The sequence below is a fragment of the Perca fluviatilis genome, chromosome 18, assembly GCF_010015445.1.
Source record: "Perca fluviatilis chromosome 18, GENO_Pfluv_1.0, whole genome shotgun sequence".
NCBI classification, from domain to species: domain Eukaryota; kingdom Metazoa; phylum Chordata; class Actinopteri; order Perciformes; family Percidae; genus Perca; species Perca fluviatilis.
This window is the reverse complement of record NC_053129.1, coordinates 14,057,999-14,078,294: the sequence shown is the minus strand read 5'-3', so window position 1 is coordinate 14,078,294 and position 20,296 is coordinate 14,057,999. Positions and strand designations below refer to the sequence as shown.

General features: G+C 41.1%; 1 protein-coding gene across 4 annotated transcripts in view; it reads right to left on the bottom strand.

Annotated features, from left to right (window-relative positions):
- Nucleotides 1-20,296, bottom strand: part of LOC120546742 (1-phosphatidylinositol 4,5-bisphosphate phosphodiesterase beta-1) — a 116,286-nt gene that overhangs the window by 62,475 nt on the left and 33,515 nt on the right. For all 4 annotated transcript variants that reach the window (XR_005636930.1, XM_039781909.1, XM_039781907.1 and 1 more), the window contains exon 3: nucleotides 18,789-18,857. Coding sequence is in view for 3 of the 4 variants with exons in the window: in XM_039781909.1 (XP_039637843.1) it covers nucleotides 18,789-18,857 (69 nt within the window). In the remaining variant the exon portion in view is untranslated. The remainder of the gene's footprint in view (nucleotides 1-18,788; nucleotides 18,858-20,296) is intronic.

The window sequence follows — 20,296 nt, the reverse complement described above, 5'->3', positions numbered from 1 at the left end:
TCGGCCACAGAGGAGCCCTCACTACTTCTGACGTTTCCTCCACCACATTCTTTCCATAACTCATCACCTGAGCTGGAATTCGTCGTGTGTGTGTGTGTGTGTGTCTGCTTTTGTGCACCTCCTACAAGAAAATATCTTATGAATTACCACAACATAATTGCGTTTCATATTGGCTGTAATATCATTTCATTTATTTCACGCCATTTCATTCTTCAAATAACCCCTGATATTGCAGCATGCTAAACTAATGTTTTTTTCATTTTACGGTCAGCGTGACCACAATCTTTCCAAAAAAACAAATAAGAAAAGAATCTCTATCGACTGCACATGATGACCGCAGGGCTTTAAAGAGAAAAATGGTCCAGGAATGGGGAGGAAATTGGACAATCTTGCTGAGAAATCTGCTTTTGCTCTGGCACCAAGGTAACATGAGAAGCATAATCTAATTAATATTTGATCTGTGCCGCCAAGGACTTCTCATATTTTTCTGATGGATAAATACAGACTGTTATTTTGCATATGGACTCATTTATGTGTACTGGTCTTTAAAGACATGAGGCTTTCCAAATATGCAGAGCAAGAGGCTTCAAATTATATGTTGTATTATATGTATTTATTTTTGACAATAAATCTCACGAAGAAAGGCTGAAATTAAGTATGAATATTGGATGAGAAACAATTAAAGGAAGCTCTTCATAAAGGAGTCACACCCTCCACCCAACACACACACTCCCCCACCATCTCTTAATAAGAGATATAATAGATAAAAAAAGGAAAGTTATATGTTTCTTAACTGATCATAACTGATACTATAAGCCTGTATAAAACATCACTTGTTGTTCAATGAACGCAGGTTTCAATCCTACACTTACATTTGTATGTATGAGATTTTACAATTAACTATCACGTTTTCAAGCCTGGTGGGTACAGATACAAAAAGTGGCAACCATAAAGTAAGATGTTTTGCACTAAACTTCAAGGATGATGTTTGTCATTGTAAACTCTCAACTTCGTTGTAAAATAGGTTCTTTAACAGCTGTTTGAATCTTTACATACACATTCGTGGAAATAAAGTCACATTGCCTGGACGAGACACAAGAGAATACAAGATTATACTATACCATTAATGGCTCAAAAACAGACTTTTGTAGCAGATGCCTGAGTAACACAGGGAATAACAAACCTGAAGGGAAGCAGACTGCAAGCATGGATTAAGAGGGAACATAAAAGCTTGGAGGGCAGGACATGAGGATAATTATACAGAGGAGACTAGCCACATCTCTGTCACAGAGAGTCCTTTTTCACCTCAATTCCGGGGAATGTAACCTGCATAACAATCTGTTACAGGGGCACGCGTTCTTTATTCAGTAGCAAATTGAGGTCGTAAATTTTACATTTGTTCATACATGCATGTGTGCACTACTTGAGGTACTTAAGAGCCTGTATGAGCAGGTCGGTGTCCGAGGGAGAGACAGTTTGAAGGAGTGGGAGACAGGACACAAAAAAAGAGGCGAAAGGACGATTCACGTTGTGTGTGAATCATTGTGACGGAAAGACGGAGAGTCAGAAGGGGCAAGGGGTGAGGTTTGATGAGGTGGAAGCAGTCTACCTGGCATTCCCTCTTCCTCTGGCTGGCTGAGCTCACATTGGCCAGACAGGAAGGCAGAGGCACAGACAGGAGTTGGCTAACCTCAGATACACCACATGAACTCCAGCAGGAGAAAAATAATCAACCGCTGTGACTCACCAGCTCAGCACTTCTCATTAGAGCGAGCAGCGAACAAAACTGGGAACTTCGGTGGCACACAAGACAAATAGCTGAGCTGGCAATCAACTCAAACACGCAGATCACTTGGATGAAGAATTTAGTAAAGCATGAGCAAGTGTGTTGTGTAATAAAATGATAGACTGCCAAAAACGAAGCTTGGAATTTTATAAACAGGCAAATGTCAAAGAGGCTCACAGATTTTTGAGTGCTTTGGAGTGTGATGGTTTAGACTGGCATATATAAGAAACATTTCAACTAGCTAGAAAGGGAAGGTAACATGTTGGTCCAATGATCTGGTTAAGTTCAGGGTATGGTTCACCAAGTTAAATGAACTAATGACAAAATGCCCATTTAATACCATTTCATTTAAAGTAATTAGTCAAACCATCAACATCAAAAATGTGGATGCTCCAATTTGACTCCAATTTTGACAAAGTTTGTAATTCTGCTTGCTTTTTCCCCCATGCTACTTAAAAGTACTTCTTCTATCTCAGCATGCCTCAGGTATTCTGGTCACCCACACTCTGTGACTCATTCGCATCAATTTGTGAGGTGGATGAACCCCATTCTGTTCAAGCTGTCCATCAAGTGGCAGTCTTTTAGGCATGGCTCTAAAAACAGCTCCCGGGCACCAGAAACAGCCAGGTACATAACTACAGTAATTATCCTGAAGTCATTCAAAAGCTCTAATTTAGTGCGGGCAGACTTATGGACACGCTGAGAAAATGCTAACAGCATTCGGTACATAAAGTACATCGACACAGGCATGTGCACTGGCATACAAGAAGGCACAGATGCAACACCCACACAAAGACTAATAAACATGGTTAGTGAAAAAATAGACAGGGAGCAGAAACAGTTGAGAGACTGGTAGAACCTGCATCCACATTGTTGATGCACCCTGGAGGTAGACACTGAATTCCCACCTGCTGTATGTGACCATGAACTCTTACTTCCCTGTGGAAGAGAGATCAATAAATTATCCAATTATCAGAATAATTCGTAATTGCACATGCACAAAGTAGACAAATACACCATAACTAATTCCCTAGAAATGTAACTCTGAATTAACAAATGACATAGCTACAGTGGATTGTGGATTGTATTGCCAGCTAGCAGCAAAACACAGTGCAGGATTATTCTTATAGCAACATGACAAACACTATTATGTCTCCACCACTGCTTTCACTTTCTGCTCTTTAATCAAAATCAACCTTGTTCCCTCAAAGCGGCCTGCAAAGACTCACAGTACATAAGGCTGTGTGTTTGAAAAAAGGGGCCATTTCCAGCCTTCAGTCCTCCCTCTGGCACCCTGCTCGGGTCCTCCAAGAGCCAGGAGACCCATACAGAGAGAGAGAGGCCCCGCAGGGGAAATGTCCACAATGGGGTCCAGGAGAAAATAATTTATACAAGTCCCTGTTGGCACAGTGCAGCCTTCGGGCTGTAGATGCTCTACCACTGCTGCTGCTGTAAGGACCCAGCATATGTTCTCTCCCTCTAGCTGTTTCCATTCTTGCCATCTTTTACTTACACCCCGGCTTCATGTCTTCTTCACAAAAAACTCCAATATGCTGCCCTCCTTGCTGTGTAGAGGACACTACACAGACTCCAGCCCCAATGACATCTTTAATAATTCTGACCAGAACCAATTGGGTTTATTGGGGGACATTCCTGCAGGACTAAGGGGGAGTGCTGTGTAGCATCAGAAGTAGTCGACATGCTGTATAAAGTAATAGTGAAGGTGAAGAGAAGGGGCTGCGCTTCGTCTTTCTGCTGATGGAGACGTACACAAAGACCTGGCTTTAATCATCCCAGAGACTTTGTCCCAGCTTTGTCCTGATTTGTTAGGCTCAAATGAATGACGCACAGGAGTTGTGCGATATTAAAGTCGTTTTTTGTGTTTTTGTCTTTCATATTGTGTTTTTTGTCATGATGATCATCATGATGTGACATTACGAAAGGGATTCAAATCTGATCATTCAGATTTGATTAGATAGCTCAAAAGTGGTGTGGCTTTGTGAATACAGGGCTGTAGTGAGATATGGAGCAGATAGTGGACTATCCCTCTCTCCTGTTGTCAGATCAGGAGGCACAGGGTGAGGGAGAAATGAATAAATTAGACCTCAACTACATTCTTTGAAAATGTAAAATAAGTATTTGCCAATTCCAATACACACATATGACCCATGATATCATTTGAACTTTCACTGTCTTTAAAGCATCGCAGGGCTCAAGCTTGAATTAAATTGTAAAGTGGCTTCACAAAATCAGTGTTACACTTATGAGGCATTCATGCCTGCCATTAAAGGTCCAATGTGTAGGAATTTCTCCCATCTAGCGTTGAGATCCTACATCGCAATCAACTCTTTCTCGCCACGCAGTTCAAAGTACGTACTGCAGCTACGGTAGCCTTCACGCTTCAAAAAGCGAAGGTGTACAAAAGGCCGTCTATCAGCCGTGGTTGTTGGAGTGCATGTCGGAGAGTAGCGCGGATAAGAAGACTCCTGTTCCTGAAATCTGGATTTTGAATACGTGTGGTCCTCCATGTTTCCTTCTTCAAACTTGCAGGGGCTGGGAAGCGATGATACCCATTAGCAGCAGCTGTGAGTCGAAAACGCGAAAGGCGGAGCAGTATAGCCTGTATGTCCCTTACCGGCTAACGTTTTTCAAGATGGCGCATGAATATGGAGCGTCTACCCCAGTTCATGCAAGCGCAAATGTAAAATTTCAAGCCAATAGGAATACTTGGAATTGATGGAAAAAAAGGACAAGTTAGCGAAGGGCAATACATATTTTGATAATGAACAACTACAAACGTTACACACTGGACCTTTAAGGTGACGCTCATAGGACAAATCCATAGGTATAATCGACAGTAAATTGTACTGCAATGGCAGATCTTGAGTGAAACAGAATGTTCCTTGCTTCAAAGCTCATTATTTTTCTGTGAAATCACTACAGAGCTATTACATGAGAACATCTTATGCCAGCGAGGAGGTCAGGAGGTATGTGCTTCAGACAGCAAGGTGTTCTGGGTCATTCAGGCAAAACAAAGTCTGAGGAAACAGTTGTTTAGCACCAGGCTGTCGAGCCAGTTCACACACTGTTCCGTGCACTGGAGAGCAAAATTTACAGGGTGACATAATTCTGTGAATAAACAGCCCTAATTGGGCCTCCAAATCCCTCTGCAAACATTTGAGGATCCTCTGGAAGCATCGTGCAGCGATAATTGTGATTTATCCTCTGTCTGTAGTCATCATTTAGCCTTTTGCCATCATTAGCTTCGCCGTGACACAGAAAGCCTGCTGTCCCGACATCCCCAGACCATCTGCCAGGCCGGGCCATGCCAGCTACCAACCTAGCAGCCACCTACCGCCCTCACATAACGCCCCATTTGGTATGGCATCTGTGTGCCTCACTGATCTGCCAACAAAGGATTACCAAATGTTTAAACAAGAGCTCAGATATTTAACAATATTCAACAGGACATTTCAAGATACCACGGTGTTAATGACACACATGATGGGAGAAATCAAGACCCCATGCGGAACTAGCCTCCATATCTGATTGGCTTTGATTCTGTGTGACCGATCTCTGATAAAAGATAATTATCAGCCCACGGTTGTTCAACAGACACCTACGGCACCTCTAAGCTTAATTAGCCAGTCTAGGTGTCTAATGCTGGTCCAGGAGATGTGTCTAGACAAAATGCCTGGTGCTTGTTAACAGACAGACAATCCAAAACAGCTGATTATCGGAGAGACCTTTGACTTGTAATCCACTGCTAACAGTGCTTTGAAATTTGCTTAGAATTTTTTTCCTGTATGATACAGGAAGAGAGAGAACCATCAAAATCCTCAGCTTTTACCAGAGTCACTGTCTGCTGCTTTTGTTACTTGGCCATCCTTCAGAAGTAGCAATGATGGAAACATTGGGTTTGTCAATCCACTTATTAACTCTAGGAGAACACTGTCTAGGAGAACACTGTCTTAACAATATAATGTAAAATGAACAAACTACATACTACAATACTAGCTAGTGCGGATCAATTCTTTTAGGACATCATTCTAACCAAAAGGCACATATTAAGTGTTTCCTACTATAACACAGTCCCTCCTGAAAAACATTTTCGTTTCATAATTCAATGCATAATCAGCCAAAGTCCGCATATTCATGCGGGGGCCGCATTTTTTCAAATATGCCGCACTTTCGCCGCATAAATTGCTGATTTCCGCGCAAAATATGCGGTGCTTGCATGATTTCATAATCCCCGCATTTTCGTTGCAAAAAAGTCACATATATCTTAGCAGAAAGTTGAAAAAATTTGTGTTTACTTCACACAAGAGCAGCCATTTTCCCCTGTTGCCATGGGAACGTTATGAAGTGATGTGAACATCATCGAAAAGCAGGTGTTGGAGGTTGAATTTGACATGTACTTTGAGTCTCTTAAGTTGGTATCCAATAAGAAAGCTATCTTAATATCTGATGTCTACTCAAATTTCTTTGTTTAAGTGCTCCTGCTGTCTATTTTATTAACAATTTTGGAAAGTCTGTCTCTTTTGTATCTTTTATTTCCCTTTGTTTAGACTATTACTTTTATTTTTACTTTAACATTATATTATTTGTATATATTTTTGTATCTTATTTGTTTACTTATTGCAATGACTGAATATCTGTAAACTATTTTGGGAAATTAAGTTTAAAAAAAGCAGGGTGTTGGGGGAATCACTTTTTCTTCTATTTTTCATCAAACCGCAATTTTCGCAAGTTCCCGCAATTTCATTGCATATAATTGCATAAATATCCCGCATATTCCATTGCATTTTTTAAGAAAACGTGCCGCATAATCAAGGATTTTTGCCCGCAACAATTACAAAAAAACTCCACGGAAGGAATGATAACAGATGCTTTCACAATAGGCAGGCCAAACAAAATACCATTGCCTTTTCTCCAAAATTGTCGGCCTAAACATTTTGGACAAATCAAGTCAGACGTGCATCCTCTTCCGCACCCCTGAAAGAGAGCATATGGAAACTGTCATCATTGTTGGTGGACATAATAACAACTGGCTCAAACTACTGTGAGTGCAAATATAAATATGATGAAGATACTTTAAAAATATCATTAATATACACAGGACCAGCAGCAGAAACTGTACTCATGACTTTACTGGCAGAGATCATTATTTCCTACTCAGACTAAATGCCTGCCAGTTGCTTTATATAGTAGTGTTTCCTACAGAGCAATATGCAAGAAAAGACCTTTGAGCAGAAATGCCTGGCTTGGAGAAATGTTTCACTAATGGCAGTACGTTACATTACTGTACATTACACACTGAGGGCGCAATAATTCCACCTGTTATTAACTGAAGATTTTTCTGTATCAAGCGTGGTTTTCCTGATGCTAAAGGAATGGTCTGCCTTAGCACTGAATGTTAACAAAGCTATTGTTTGAAGGGTAATGAAATGTATCAAATGGCTGGTATATTGAGGTCTATAAGAATAAAAACTAAAGGATACTGAGCTGACTTACAGTACTAACAGAATTTGCACTTGCTTTTAACATAATAGGATTTTAAAACTGCACATGAGGCTACAATACGTGTTAAGAAGACATTCTCATTCCCAGGGTGTTTTCTGCATCTCTGGTAAGTGTTACACTTGTGAAACAGAACATGCAGTCTGTCAGCTACAAAACCATGTGGTGTACAGAATGGAAGTGGCCAAACAAATGGCTGCAGCAAATGTCTCACAACTTCCTGTGGAAACAAATGCACAGAAAGTGAAATCATTCAAGAAGAAAAAAGACAGAGCATCCAAGTTCTCAGATCCATACTTAAGTTTGTCTGAACATCATTCAATGGAGAAAAACAAGTGAGGGAGATGAAAAAAAAAGTGAATGTGCCTTTCACCACCATTTGCTCTGGTCCTTTGAAAAGGAAATAGTTGGAGAGAGCTCAGTGGTCTCTAGAGCATCAGCATTACGAATCCGACATTTTCTTTTACTAAACCTCCTGAGATTTACTATCGAAAACCAATTAAGTCCTTGGCGTGCTTGTGTGCTTGGAAGGGATCGTTGGAGGGAGTAAGAAAGGTCACCTGTCCCTTTATGTCTCTGCATTGAAAAGGCCCTTTAAATACACACACACAAACACACACACTATCACACACATTTATACATACAGCCACAAAAACAATCACACGAGCACAACCATGTGCACCACGTCCCCCGATCTCATTGATTAATGGTGTTAGTAGCTGACTAGTGTGACCAAGGCGGCAATCAACAAGAGCTGCTCTCTCATCTGATCCATCCTCCATGATCCGTTCCGATGGATAGCAGTATAGTGGGAACCTCTGAGGAGATATTGATCACCCCCGATTAAATCCGAACAAATTAGAGAGGAGGGGGAGAGGGCAGAAACTCTCTTCTGCCTGCAGGCTTGTCTGGATGTTTACTTAACTATGCAGTCTGTTTCGAGAATGAGATATCTACAGTTTGAAATGATCAATGATCATTGGCATTGCTTCATAAGTGCTGCTTCGTTAGCAATCGCGATCATTAGCAAAGTAAGGCAGATTATAGTTTTCAATTAAAGTTATGAGTCATCTAAGACGCTTAGCTTCCAAAAATCATTGAATTTTAAAAAAGGTAGATTCAATTCAATTTTCTCCAAAAACTCTCTCAAGGAAATGAACATGGAAATGGTTCTGAAGCTGTGCCAGTGGAGCTTCATATCTCCCAGTCCATCTAATAGCTTATTGCAGATTCGTGAACATTTAAAAGGACCAGAGAATAGCAAGCTGAAAGTGTCACATTTGCTGGGTTTAATCAAGAGCAGATGCTGCAATAGACAGGAATGGGAAGTTTGGTACTTGACAAACAAAATCAAGTGTTCAGTCAAGCAGAAAAAAACTGGTTAGTTTTTAACTCTTGTCCCTCAATCACTTTGAGAATCAAGTCTGGAACAGCTGACAGATCTCAGCAAATGTTGCTCCAATTACTGCAGTGCAACAAACTCCCTAGACTGACGGAGACATGCGCTATTCAGCCAAAATAGACGAGATAAAGAAGAAGACAAGAGAAGAGGTGTGAATGTTTCTAGATGAGAGGACACTTAATTGGCGCTTCATGTGTTCGTTCCTATGCTCTCCTGTCAAAGTCACAGTACAGTGTGTCAGAGAGCCTTTCCTGCCCTTGTTAGCTCTATGTTCGTCCTCTCCTTATGGTTTCCATGGCAACAGACCCATCAGACTGGTCATAACCCCTCATATTTCATACTCATCTGCAAGGTGGGCAGTGTATATTGGTGTGCATGTGTGCGTGCAGACAGTGTGGGGGCGCTGTATGTCTCTGCTGAAAGTTAAATCCATTCTTTGTCAATGTCATTTCACTGTAATACACAGAGATTATTTTCTGAAATAATGACACTGATGTACAGAGACTATTTGCGATAAAACAAAACTAGTTCACTATATTGAGACTGATTGCCCCGTCGATAGGACTGCTAAGAGCCACTGATTGTAGACTTCAGTCACCTAGCAGTGGCAGGCTAAACGAGCTATTGTTAAGATTCATGGCCACTATACTAAATCAAAATGATCTGATACTGACTTTTAGTAAATGTAGTTTTTAGTTTGCTATAAGTTACAATAGGCTGATTGACTGCACAGTACACACCTCCCAGTCAGGCTATATACGAAATTCAGAACATTACATACATAAACATTTAAAATAATCAGCCAAAAGCAACGGATAAGCAGTTGACATAAATACCTAAAATGAATGGATTAACAGGTGAAATAATTACCTAAACGTAATGGATGATGGTCAGGTTAGCTAGAAGTATTGGATAAAAACGTTAAAATATTAACTAAAAGTAATGGATAAACAGTTGAAATAAGCTAACAGTAATAGATAAATGGTTGAAAGATCCAGCATGTTGATGAAGACGTACTTGAGCTCATCTGATACATCTATCTATCTAGACTGTAAGTGTGGACTGGACTAGCCTTCCTCTGCAGCCTGTAGGAACTAAAATCAAAGAGAAATGGGTGCCTGTGTTAACAGCGATTTGTCTTCACCGACCATAATGCCGACTTTCTGTTGGCAGCAGCTGGGCTCTCTAGTCTGAGAGCTCTCGTTTGGACTGGTTCTTATTCGATCAGGTCCGGTTCAACTGGGACCTTTGCTGGCTTAACAAAATGTCACATCTGATTTCACTGTAAGCATCAAGTGACTTGGAGACGTGTGTCAAGTTCCACTGGAACAGACTGACACCAGTAGTGACTAAGAAAAAGATCATCATCACGAGTCAACAGTTTAGCAATTAATTTGTTTCCACGGTCGTTCAGTCATGATATAACTTATGATCTTTCTCTCCAGTGATACAGATCAATCCTCCCTCAATGCAACATTTAGATTTGTATAGACATTACATTTTGGTCACTTTTTAGCAAATATTTTTTTATATACAGTATATATATACTTTGGCTTTTGTTTTTGTCTTCCTCTTCTGTTGCCGTGTGTCTGAATTGCTTTGTAACTTTGTAAAGTTGTGATTGCATCTAACCAATGGTCTTCTGTTTGAATTTCTTTGATACAACGTGCAGCGCACAGATGTGTCGTAACTGAATTCAATAACAGGGACGACACTGTGGATGTCTTATATTATTGAATGTTACAGCTTGTTTGTGAAGCTTTGGGTGAAAAATCTTTATAATTAGTTTTGGCTGATCCTTAAAGCAAACAACAAAACCCCCCTGCTAGTTCGTTTCACTACCAAGCTAAAATAATGCAAAGAAAAGAAATAATTCTCTTTTTCCTGAGTAAATAGTTTGAGACATTCCAGCTGGGGTTCTGCTAAAGGTGGGAACTTTACCTGCACAGGTGCCCCATTGTGCTTCTTCTGGCTTTTTCACCAAGATAGTCATCTTTGGACCCACTTGGGTAACTCTCCCTCTGCCCTCACACAGGCCGCTCTGTTCATCATCACAGTGTCTATTTCATCTGTTTATTCATTCACTCATTCTTTTCCTCATTCTTCCTGGTCCAGCAGCTCAGGTCTCATGTTAGCTGGGAACAGGAGCAGCTTCTGAGGTAGTCCAAAGAGAGAGTGAGCATCACCTTCGATTGCTCCACGAGCTGTAATCAGATGGCCAGCTTTACACAGGGGAATTTCACGGTGTGCAGTGATCATCCATGTAATTGAATCAAACCCAAACTCATCAGGGTCCATCATGCTAACCATTTCTTTTTTTTTTGCTGCTGCTCGCCTGGAGGTTACATTGAGGCGTTGACCCTGATCAATAGCTTGTCTTTGACCGATGACAAATGGTGCTTCAGTTTTGTTTATGAAAATCTATAAGTCGATATACCCATTTACTTTACTGTGGCCAATCCCCCTGATGAAAATGACAGTTAGGAGCAATGTAGCCTCGCTTTGCCAGACCTTCCTTCACAGCGCTGTGGAGGAGGGTCTGGCTAGTCCACACAGACATTTCAGGATGGGAGAAAAACGTGCTCTGGTTTATTGGCATTTCTTTAAACCAATCACAATCGTCTTGGGCGGCGCTGAGCACCGGACAGAGCCACAGTGCCACTGCAAAATAGCCTCGGGAAGGAACTTGTTTTGATGGAACGTGTACGTTAAAAAGTTGTTTTAGTCGTGCAACAGATAATTCAGATTGGACAGCTGTCTGGATTTACCTTACAGAGATCTGAGGAGCAGTTAACCATAGTCCTCATAAATCCACCGGAGTTTAAAATTCCAACACAAAGAAAGTGGAAGGTAACGGACGTCCGCCAGGCGGAATTTCCGTCAGCAACGGAGCACTCCCGGAAGTGGAACGTCGTGGATATAGACTAGGAGCAACGGTATCGGTATCCAATGTCTTCTTCACATATTGGCACTGACTGAATTGCCATACTGACTGAAGAGAGTCAAACATGGGAAGAGACGATACATGCTTGGATAGCGTGATGGCATGTTTATTTCAGTGACCACCATGACACAAGTAGCCATGAGTATGATGCCGTGTGTGCTTTTGTGTACAGTATGTGTCTGTGAATCATGTCTAAAATGGGAGTGTGTGGGAGTTCTCTCTCCAGACCCTGTCAACTGACAGACAGTTTCATGCCTCTGTGCACTAAACTGTCTCTGAGCCCGCTGGAGAGGAAGGAAGAGCCACACTTCTATTCATTCACATTTACCACATACAAATCTGTACCATTTTTCATGAGCGCTCTGACAGAGCTCCTGGCTTATTTACGACAAGCAACTGTAAAAGTGACACATTCATCTTCGGTGGACAGAAAATATAACAGCAACAATTTTGATAATATTACTTGTTAAAGGCATTTCTATGAGCAATAATTCACTGGTTCCAGCTTCTCAAATGGGAATACTTACTGGGTTTTTTTGTTTTTTTTGTAATAGCAAACTTTGAGTGTTGAGACTGGCTTTGGAACTGTTGGTCATACAAAACAAGACATTTGATGTTTAAATTCAAATTGTTAAACTACTAATTTTTTCAGCTCTAGTTTAATACCTGAATTTTCATTTTCTGTGCTACTAGTAGAAAATCCAGGGATACAGTATGCCTTCAATCTCTATTTCTCTCTTAAACATACACAAACTCTGTCTATGAGTCTTCCTAACAAAGGCCTTCGCAGCGACTCATTATCATTGACTGTCCCCCTGAAGTTTTCTTTTACATTCAACTGCTCATCCCTCAAACCATCAGTGCTCGTTTGCATAATTACCATTCTTAAGATTTGATCATGAATATGCTGCAAAACACTAATAGTCTCAAGTCTACCATTTCAACACACTGCCATGTGACACTAATCTACACCCTGTGAGAGCAAGATGTGCCGCCAACATCCATCTGACTGAATCTCATATAGGTTAGCACTGATCCCTGCATGTCAGCCTGTAAGCAGGGATCAACTATTATTTCTCTTTGACTACAGGGGATTGTGTAGTTGTGCAGCAGGTGAGACCAGGGCTTGAATTACGATTTGTCTCTCTGGGATGGAGGGTGAGACGAAGGTTGTTTGCATTTATATTACTGTGCTACTCAGGCTCATGCACACATCATTACATCATTGAAACATACAGAAAATAACACCTCTACATAGCACAGATATTATCTCTCACACACACACACACACACACACACACACACACACACACACACACACACACACACACACACACACACACACACACACACACACACACACACACAAATAAAGCATTGGCTCAGTGATAAGCTGATACATGGCTCAACTGGACTTGCTATAAATGTTGAGCATCACAATGTACAATATGACACCACCAGCAGATGCACCTAAAATACTCTTCATAGCTGTTTTTAGGCTATGTTTGGTGATGTTATTGCTTCTCTCTGTTGCTGTAATGCAAACCAGGAATTAAAGCTTCTGCAGACAACATATCAGCAAAGGTTGTATACCTGTCACTCATTTTACAGCTGCCATTGACACTTCCATTGACAGTATACAGTGTTCTTTACAACGCCCAATATACCAAGCCCACTATGCACTGTCACTGAATTCATGTTACCTGATATTGACATGCTTTCTCAGCTATTCATCTTGTCATGCGGGAGAGTAGCTGTGTGTGTCCAGGGTCACACAAAGGCCTTGCCTAACATCGATAGATTTCAAGGGATGTGATTGTTGCAGCTGGAGCACATACTGTGACCCTGCCCTTTATCGATACACACCAGACAGCACAGATGATGGAAATAAACACTGCCACAGCAAGAGCCTTAAAAAAGAACCTAAAAAACACATGCTGGAGAGGAGATTCAAAAAAGCCTTCCTCGCTCGTACGATTGCATTTAAAGAACCTGTTAATATTCATTTCTTTACATATTTGTTTAAGCTTTAAATGATGTGGCATCAAAAAGTAGATTTGAGAGTGCAGTCCACTCAGGGCCTAATTCTGTTTTCTGATTTGTAACTGAAAGCAAAAGAATTTGGTATGGCACAGCTCCACATTTCCAAAACATAAATACCAGGATTTGAAACTGTATGAACAGTTTCATGTTTACTGTGTAATCGCTGCCTTACACATTGCCATAACACAACTGCTTTGAATGTGCATTGGATAAGGGCACATCTAAACTCTCCAGTAGCTTGCTGTGTACTCTGAGGAGCTGTTTAGCACTTACTGCTGTGGGAGATGGAGCTTTAGCCGACTTTGTTGGCCAGACAGAGCGGTGGTGATAATGGCCTGCTGGCCTCTCCCAGATCCTGTTACACTGCTGGGGACACACAAGCTGCTCTGTATTTAGCAGCAGTCCTCTCTGCTGCGAGCTTTAGATTGTAACAGAGCTGGCGGCCACTTCCTCTCACCTCACAATAAAAGTCAGAAGGAACAAACAGCTCTGGAGGAAAAGAATATCGCAGCCCTGATTCTACCTGCCGGCTTCAGTCCGTTCACTACATTTGTATTCACTGTCAAGACAACAAGGAACCAAAGAAGCCAAAACAGAAACCTAATGCCCTTTTTTTCCTTTTTTTTCTTAAATCAAGAGTTGCTATCGATCATCACCAAGAATAAACTGTCCATCTTTTTAAACTTACCCACAACATTCATTTAGTATTTTAACTGCATATTGTAGCAGCATGATTATGGTATGTTTTGGAGTTGTGTGTGATGCCCATGTGTTTCTCTGCTGATAACAGTGGCTGCATCAGTCAAACTATCCTCTTTGACAAGACCTCAGAAATCAATTTGTTCCCCTCTCAGTTGATAGTGATTATTTTAACCTCCACAAGCCAGCATGCCTTGCCATGCCGTGTGTGTGTGTGTGTGTGTGTGTGTGTGCGCGCGCTTGCGTGTGTGCATGCGTGCGTGCGTGCGTGTGTGTGTGTGTCCCTGAAATTCTCCAATACTGAAAGCAAAAAGTACAACTCCTCTGCATGCATGTGCATACAGCCATCTGCTACACTCAGTCAGTCGGCAGTACCTCAGCCTGGTCCTATCTATAATGGGATGGATGAGCTGTCATGTCTTGTTTAACACACATGCAGCAAAATAATTCACCTAGCACATGGTGGACTCAGGCTGGGCTAAGATAAGGATATTTGAATTATCAGAACACATTCTGCTCTCCTGCAGTGTAACAGCAGCTGTGCTTGATTATTTACTTCCATTATATAAAAAAATGTAAAGATCCGAGAATGAAGTCTGCGGTATAGAACACTAAATCATGAAGGTTTTTCATTTCCAAGATGTATGTTGCACGTATGCCGTGAACTACACAGGCACTGAGCACAAGCAGGATATTTCTCAGACAGATACCTATTCGGTTGTCAAAGCGACAGAGAGAAAGCATGTAAGCAGCATGGGGAGATGCTGATTACATTTTGCCAGTTCTGCTCAGACAGAGCAATTCAGACAGAAGAACACTTGCAGAAAGCAAAGGGACGGCCTGACAATATGCCCCTCACGGTGGGGGAAAGGAGGCAGAGTGAAAGAGAAGTTATCTGAACACAATTATGTAGAAGTTAGTTGAATGGTAAAGTGTACACAAGAGATTGCAGACGTGATTGGCTTTAGTTGGTGCTGAGCAGAGAGAACATGCTGTGCAGGAACAATCTAATCTGCTGATTTAATAAGGAGACAATATGAATGGATGGTTTGGAACAGTGGGGCCTGGTACGGTGACCAGGGGCTTTTGACACATCCCATTTTTTCCCAAAATGTAAAGAATGTATTACCTAATACATATATACATTTCAAACAAATGTATGAAATATATCAATAACCTGACAGGTAAATAATATTTTCCTCCCTCCAGTGAAGTGATTTTGTATATGGAACTTGACACTTAGTCGCCATATTACCGTCCATAGTCAAGGTTTTATTTAACTAGAAATAGGCTCTGGTGTTTTTCTTTCTTTCAAACTTTTCCTTTACACGTTAGAAAATAAATAGCAATCTTATAAAGACAGTATTAAGGTGGCTACTTCCATGAAATGTTAGGTGGTTCTGAAATGAATAATCTCTGATACATATTATTATACTTGTTAGGTTTTGTGAGAGCCTGTCATTAATTATACGGTTGCCATATTTAAGACAAGTAACGTAGATAGGGATGCTGTTAAATAGACAATATTGGCTTTGTGGAAAATTTACAGTTTGATACTACTAAATAATACTAAACACTTGCATGACATGCACAAAGTAAAAAACAAAAAACTAATCCATGTTCATCCAGCTGATGACAGAGTCACACTGTCAAAAAGAAACTCACTTCCTTGCCATTGCAGTTTGAGTACTCACTCCACAATAACTATGCATGCAATAAGAATCATACAGATTTAGAAGCAACCGCAAATGCTTTTGTTAGCTGCATGCCCTCTGTTCTCTGCGTCGAACACTGCAAATCCGCCAGCTATTCGTGGCTATATGAAGTGGATGATTATTAGTGCAGTGCTTTGCTCATCAGACCTAAGGGCGTGTGATTTATTTCCTGCATCATCCGTCAGACAAAGGTCGCCCCTTGTCATTTGGACATGCAGCCAATCTAATCAGTCTGAATTATGATTGGGAGACACATGCTAATTAGCATCATCATGATGAGCATGGTAGAACAAAGGATACTGTTTTTATCGTGCTTCGTTGTTCTAGTCAAGTGTGTTCGTGTGTACAGTTGTAATTGTATGCAAGGTACAAGTGATAGTGAGCGTTCCTGTCTATCAAATGTATTTGTGTTCTGTGTGTGTGAGTGTCTTCACGGTGAAAATGTATGACTCATACCGAGTAGCTGGAGCCCGTGGGCAGAGTGGCATAAGTTCATCAGAGGGCAGACATGCCGCCCACACACAGCGACGAGCCGATAAACACAGCAGCGGGCTCCAAATCTTAATGGCATTCAGAGAGAAATTCCAATGGCACTCAAAGACAATATGAAGTAACTTGAGCTGTAGTAGAAACAAGAGCTCAAAAGAGTCGAGCCAAAACAGCCTTTCCATCTGGAGGCCATTTCAAGCCAGTCTGTTGAGGATGATTGGAGTCTGACAATATTGGGCCAAGTTGCGGGGCTCATGAGTGGCACAATAAAGCACTTCCAAAGCTTTTAATACCAACATGTCATCACAAGCTCAACATCTCAACTCGTCTTGGTGAGTGTGTAAGTTTTCAGCAATTTGCATGAATGAATGATGAGAGCGGAAAGAGCAGTTTGAGCTTTAAAGACTAGAGAGCATATGGATATAAAACCAACGGACGCGACAAGACAGTAAAAATAGAAGTGTTATGTGCAGTATGACTTGCAGAGTATTAGGTTTAACCTTGAAATGTTGATAAATGTCTCTCGATCTTGAATTCTTTTCAGCTTTTTTTTTGTTTCTTTCATGCTGAAGTTAAGAGCGCAGAGATCCTTGCTAAGACAGCACCATTCTGACAACATCCTTAAAGTGTGTGAAGGAGAAATGCTTAAGAAGCAAGGAATAAAAAGTGCTGTCCACTTACAGCAACTGCTGTCTAGTATTATCTGTGCTTCTCGCCTGACATCTTCCTTTGACCTCGCATCATCTCTGTGTCCTTCCTCTCATCTTTCCTCTCGCCTTCTGCAGACCTTACGTAAACAGCTCCCCTTGCTATTCCCTCTCCTCTCTCTGCTTTCCTTCCTCTCATCCCCACAGTCTCTTCATCACTCTGCCTCCCCCCTTCTCCCTCTCTCCTTTTTTCTCTTCCTCTCCTCATCCCATAAAGTCTTCAGACACTGTGTCTCACTGGTGCTCCCATTACAATGCCCAGGGTGCATCACCGCTCCATCACCCAGTAATGGATTTCCAATGCTTCGACCATCTTACGTGTCACGTGGTCATGTCTCTTCCCTGGGTAGCATCACTCTGTAAGCTGTTTAGAAATGCATGAATCCTCTCTGTGTTATTGTACTCATTCCATCATTACTCACGCCCCAGACAGCAGCAGTGCGCGACCCCCACTCGCTTCTCCTGCTGCACTCAGTCAAAAACGATGAAGACTTACGCTGCTATGTAAAAGCAGCTCGTCACAAGACTGCCTAGATCCAGCAGATATATGAAATTGAGTCATTTAGCGGGGATATAGAATAAGAAAGTGGAAAAGATGGCAGGTTATTGTTCTACTCATCGCTTAGTAAGTGGGACATTAGCTGCGAAAACGGAATTTGCACCAGAATGTGACAAACTCATTGACAGTTGCAGCCTGCCAGAATATATGTGTACAAATTCTTCTCTCATCGCTCACAATCAAAAAGCCGTTTAAGTAGCTGTGAAATAGAAACTTGGATAACGTGGAAACCATCCATGCACTGTGTGGGTTTGAATTCAAATCATGTTGGTCAATCTTGAGTGCCATTTGTTCTTCACTTCCTCGCTTTTGTCTTTGCATCACAGTCTAAAAACTTTACTAAACATGGACAGATGAAGCGTGAACAACAGCCGTAATACATATCAATCATATCAATGCAAAATATGAAGATCCGAAGGTCATATGACAGACAATTACATTAACTACACATCCCATACAAACAACTCCACCATTTCTGTACAGACAAGTCTCATGGTTAAATGTCAATCATTACAACCACCTGAAATAATCTGAATCCTGTCCATAACAGAATTCACGACTAAGATGGTTGTAGACAGTGTGTGATTCGTGGTCGGGCTCACACCCACTCAAGTCTTTCATTTCTGTGCAAAAATAAACACACACAAAGCATATCATCACCCAAAAAAAACCTCCTCTGTCCTTTCTGCTCATTGTGTTCCCAGAGCCTCAAAAGACAAAAACAAGAACAATATTGAAACTATTGTTCCTGATTCAATACTTGCTTGTAATATTGCATTAAAAAAACAACCATAAGACATCTAAATATATATATATATATATATATATATATATATATATATATATATATATATATATATATATATATATATCAAAGTAAGTGGGGCTATGCAAGCTACTCAAATCAGTTAATTGCGGGCTTACCTTTGGCGTTTTAGTGCACTTTCCATTTCTGGCATCTTTTATGTGCGCTATATCCAGTAGGTCTGTATCCTGTAAACAAGAAGGAGCTACATCAGTATCAAAGTCAACCAAGAGTTAATTCCAAGGTTTCAAAGACAGTTTGGTACACAAAGACATTCTGTGCACACAGGAGCTGTTTTGGATCCAAGGCGCAGGGAAACATTTCAGCGCCACTTTCCATTTCCAAACCTGCCACCTGTGTTTAGGGACACATTAGCCTCAATAACGAATGCTATGTGGGAGTCATTCAGTGTAGATAGATGCAATCCTAATGACATGTTGCCCTGCAGGAGTGTCATTGTAGTGTTGTGCACAAAATGAAGAGAAACGTCAGAGTCAGATTTCGGACTATGTGACATGCCAGAAACCAAAGAAAAATGTGCAGATTGTGTTTCATGAGAGACACTATGCTCAGCTGCAACACACCACTGGAATCAATGCTGGCAAGAAAAAAAACTAGTTGGATGCAAAATACTCTGCAATGTTCTGCTGCTCTGCCATAACACCTTGCCACGGTTTGGCTGGAATCAGCTGTGTGAGTGCTGGTCAACTGGCAAGGAGACATAACAGGGGGCCCTAATGAAGACAGCCTTGGAAACACCATGAATATCAACATCATGATTTAACCAAAATGCTACGTAAGGCTCTCTGTAACAGCATTTTAAGTCAATGGAAAAGCTTGGTTCCACTGTTGATTCATTATTGATACAGCAGTGTGCGAAGCCATGTCAGAGCTTCTTGTTCCATGTTACAGCTCCAAGATTTCACATCACACTATTGTGATGCAGATGCAAAGTTGGAAAGAATTCAAAATAAGAGTGCTGAAATATTGACACCATGAAGCAATGGGAATAGAAAAAGCTTCTTACATCTTAGTGCAAAGCATGGTAATTTACTTTCTTCCTCTTGAACAACAGATTTTATTAATCACAGTCAAAACATGTTAGTGATCTGAACTTAGCTCAGCCTCTATCATGCCAAGTTCAGGAAAGGCAACCTGTGTCCATCTACGGTAAACAGTAAGTGGACACACATCACAGATATTCATCGATCATCTCTGTTTGTCTGTCTGACTGTTTCATGCTTATTTGCGCGTCTCTTGTCTCTTAAATAGCCAGTAATGTGGTTAGCAGTAAATACACACAACATGCAAACCTAGAGAAGGCCCCTGCTGCCTTGCTTTAGTCATCACATTGCTTTATCAGTCTGAATTATCGCTCTCTCCATCTCTCTGAGAGGGAGCCAGAACATGAGGTGGAAAATTAACCAGAGTGAACTGTGTGTCCACTTCACATTATCTTGGGACACAAGGAGCAATGGGGGCTTGATTCAATCTCCATCTGCTACGCCGGTATCTGACCATCTCAAGGCCACGAGGGTTGTGGAAAATTGCACCCTGCCATTCTCCCTTATCTACAAATCCATACCAACCTTATTTTAATTTCTAATTTCTTTGTTTTTGTCTAATC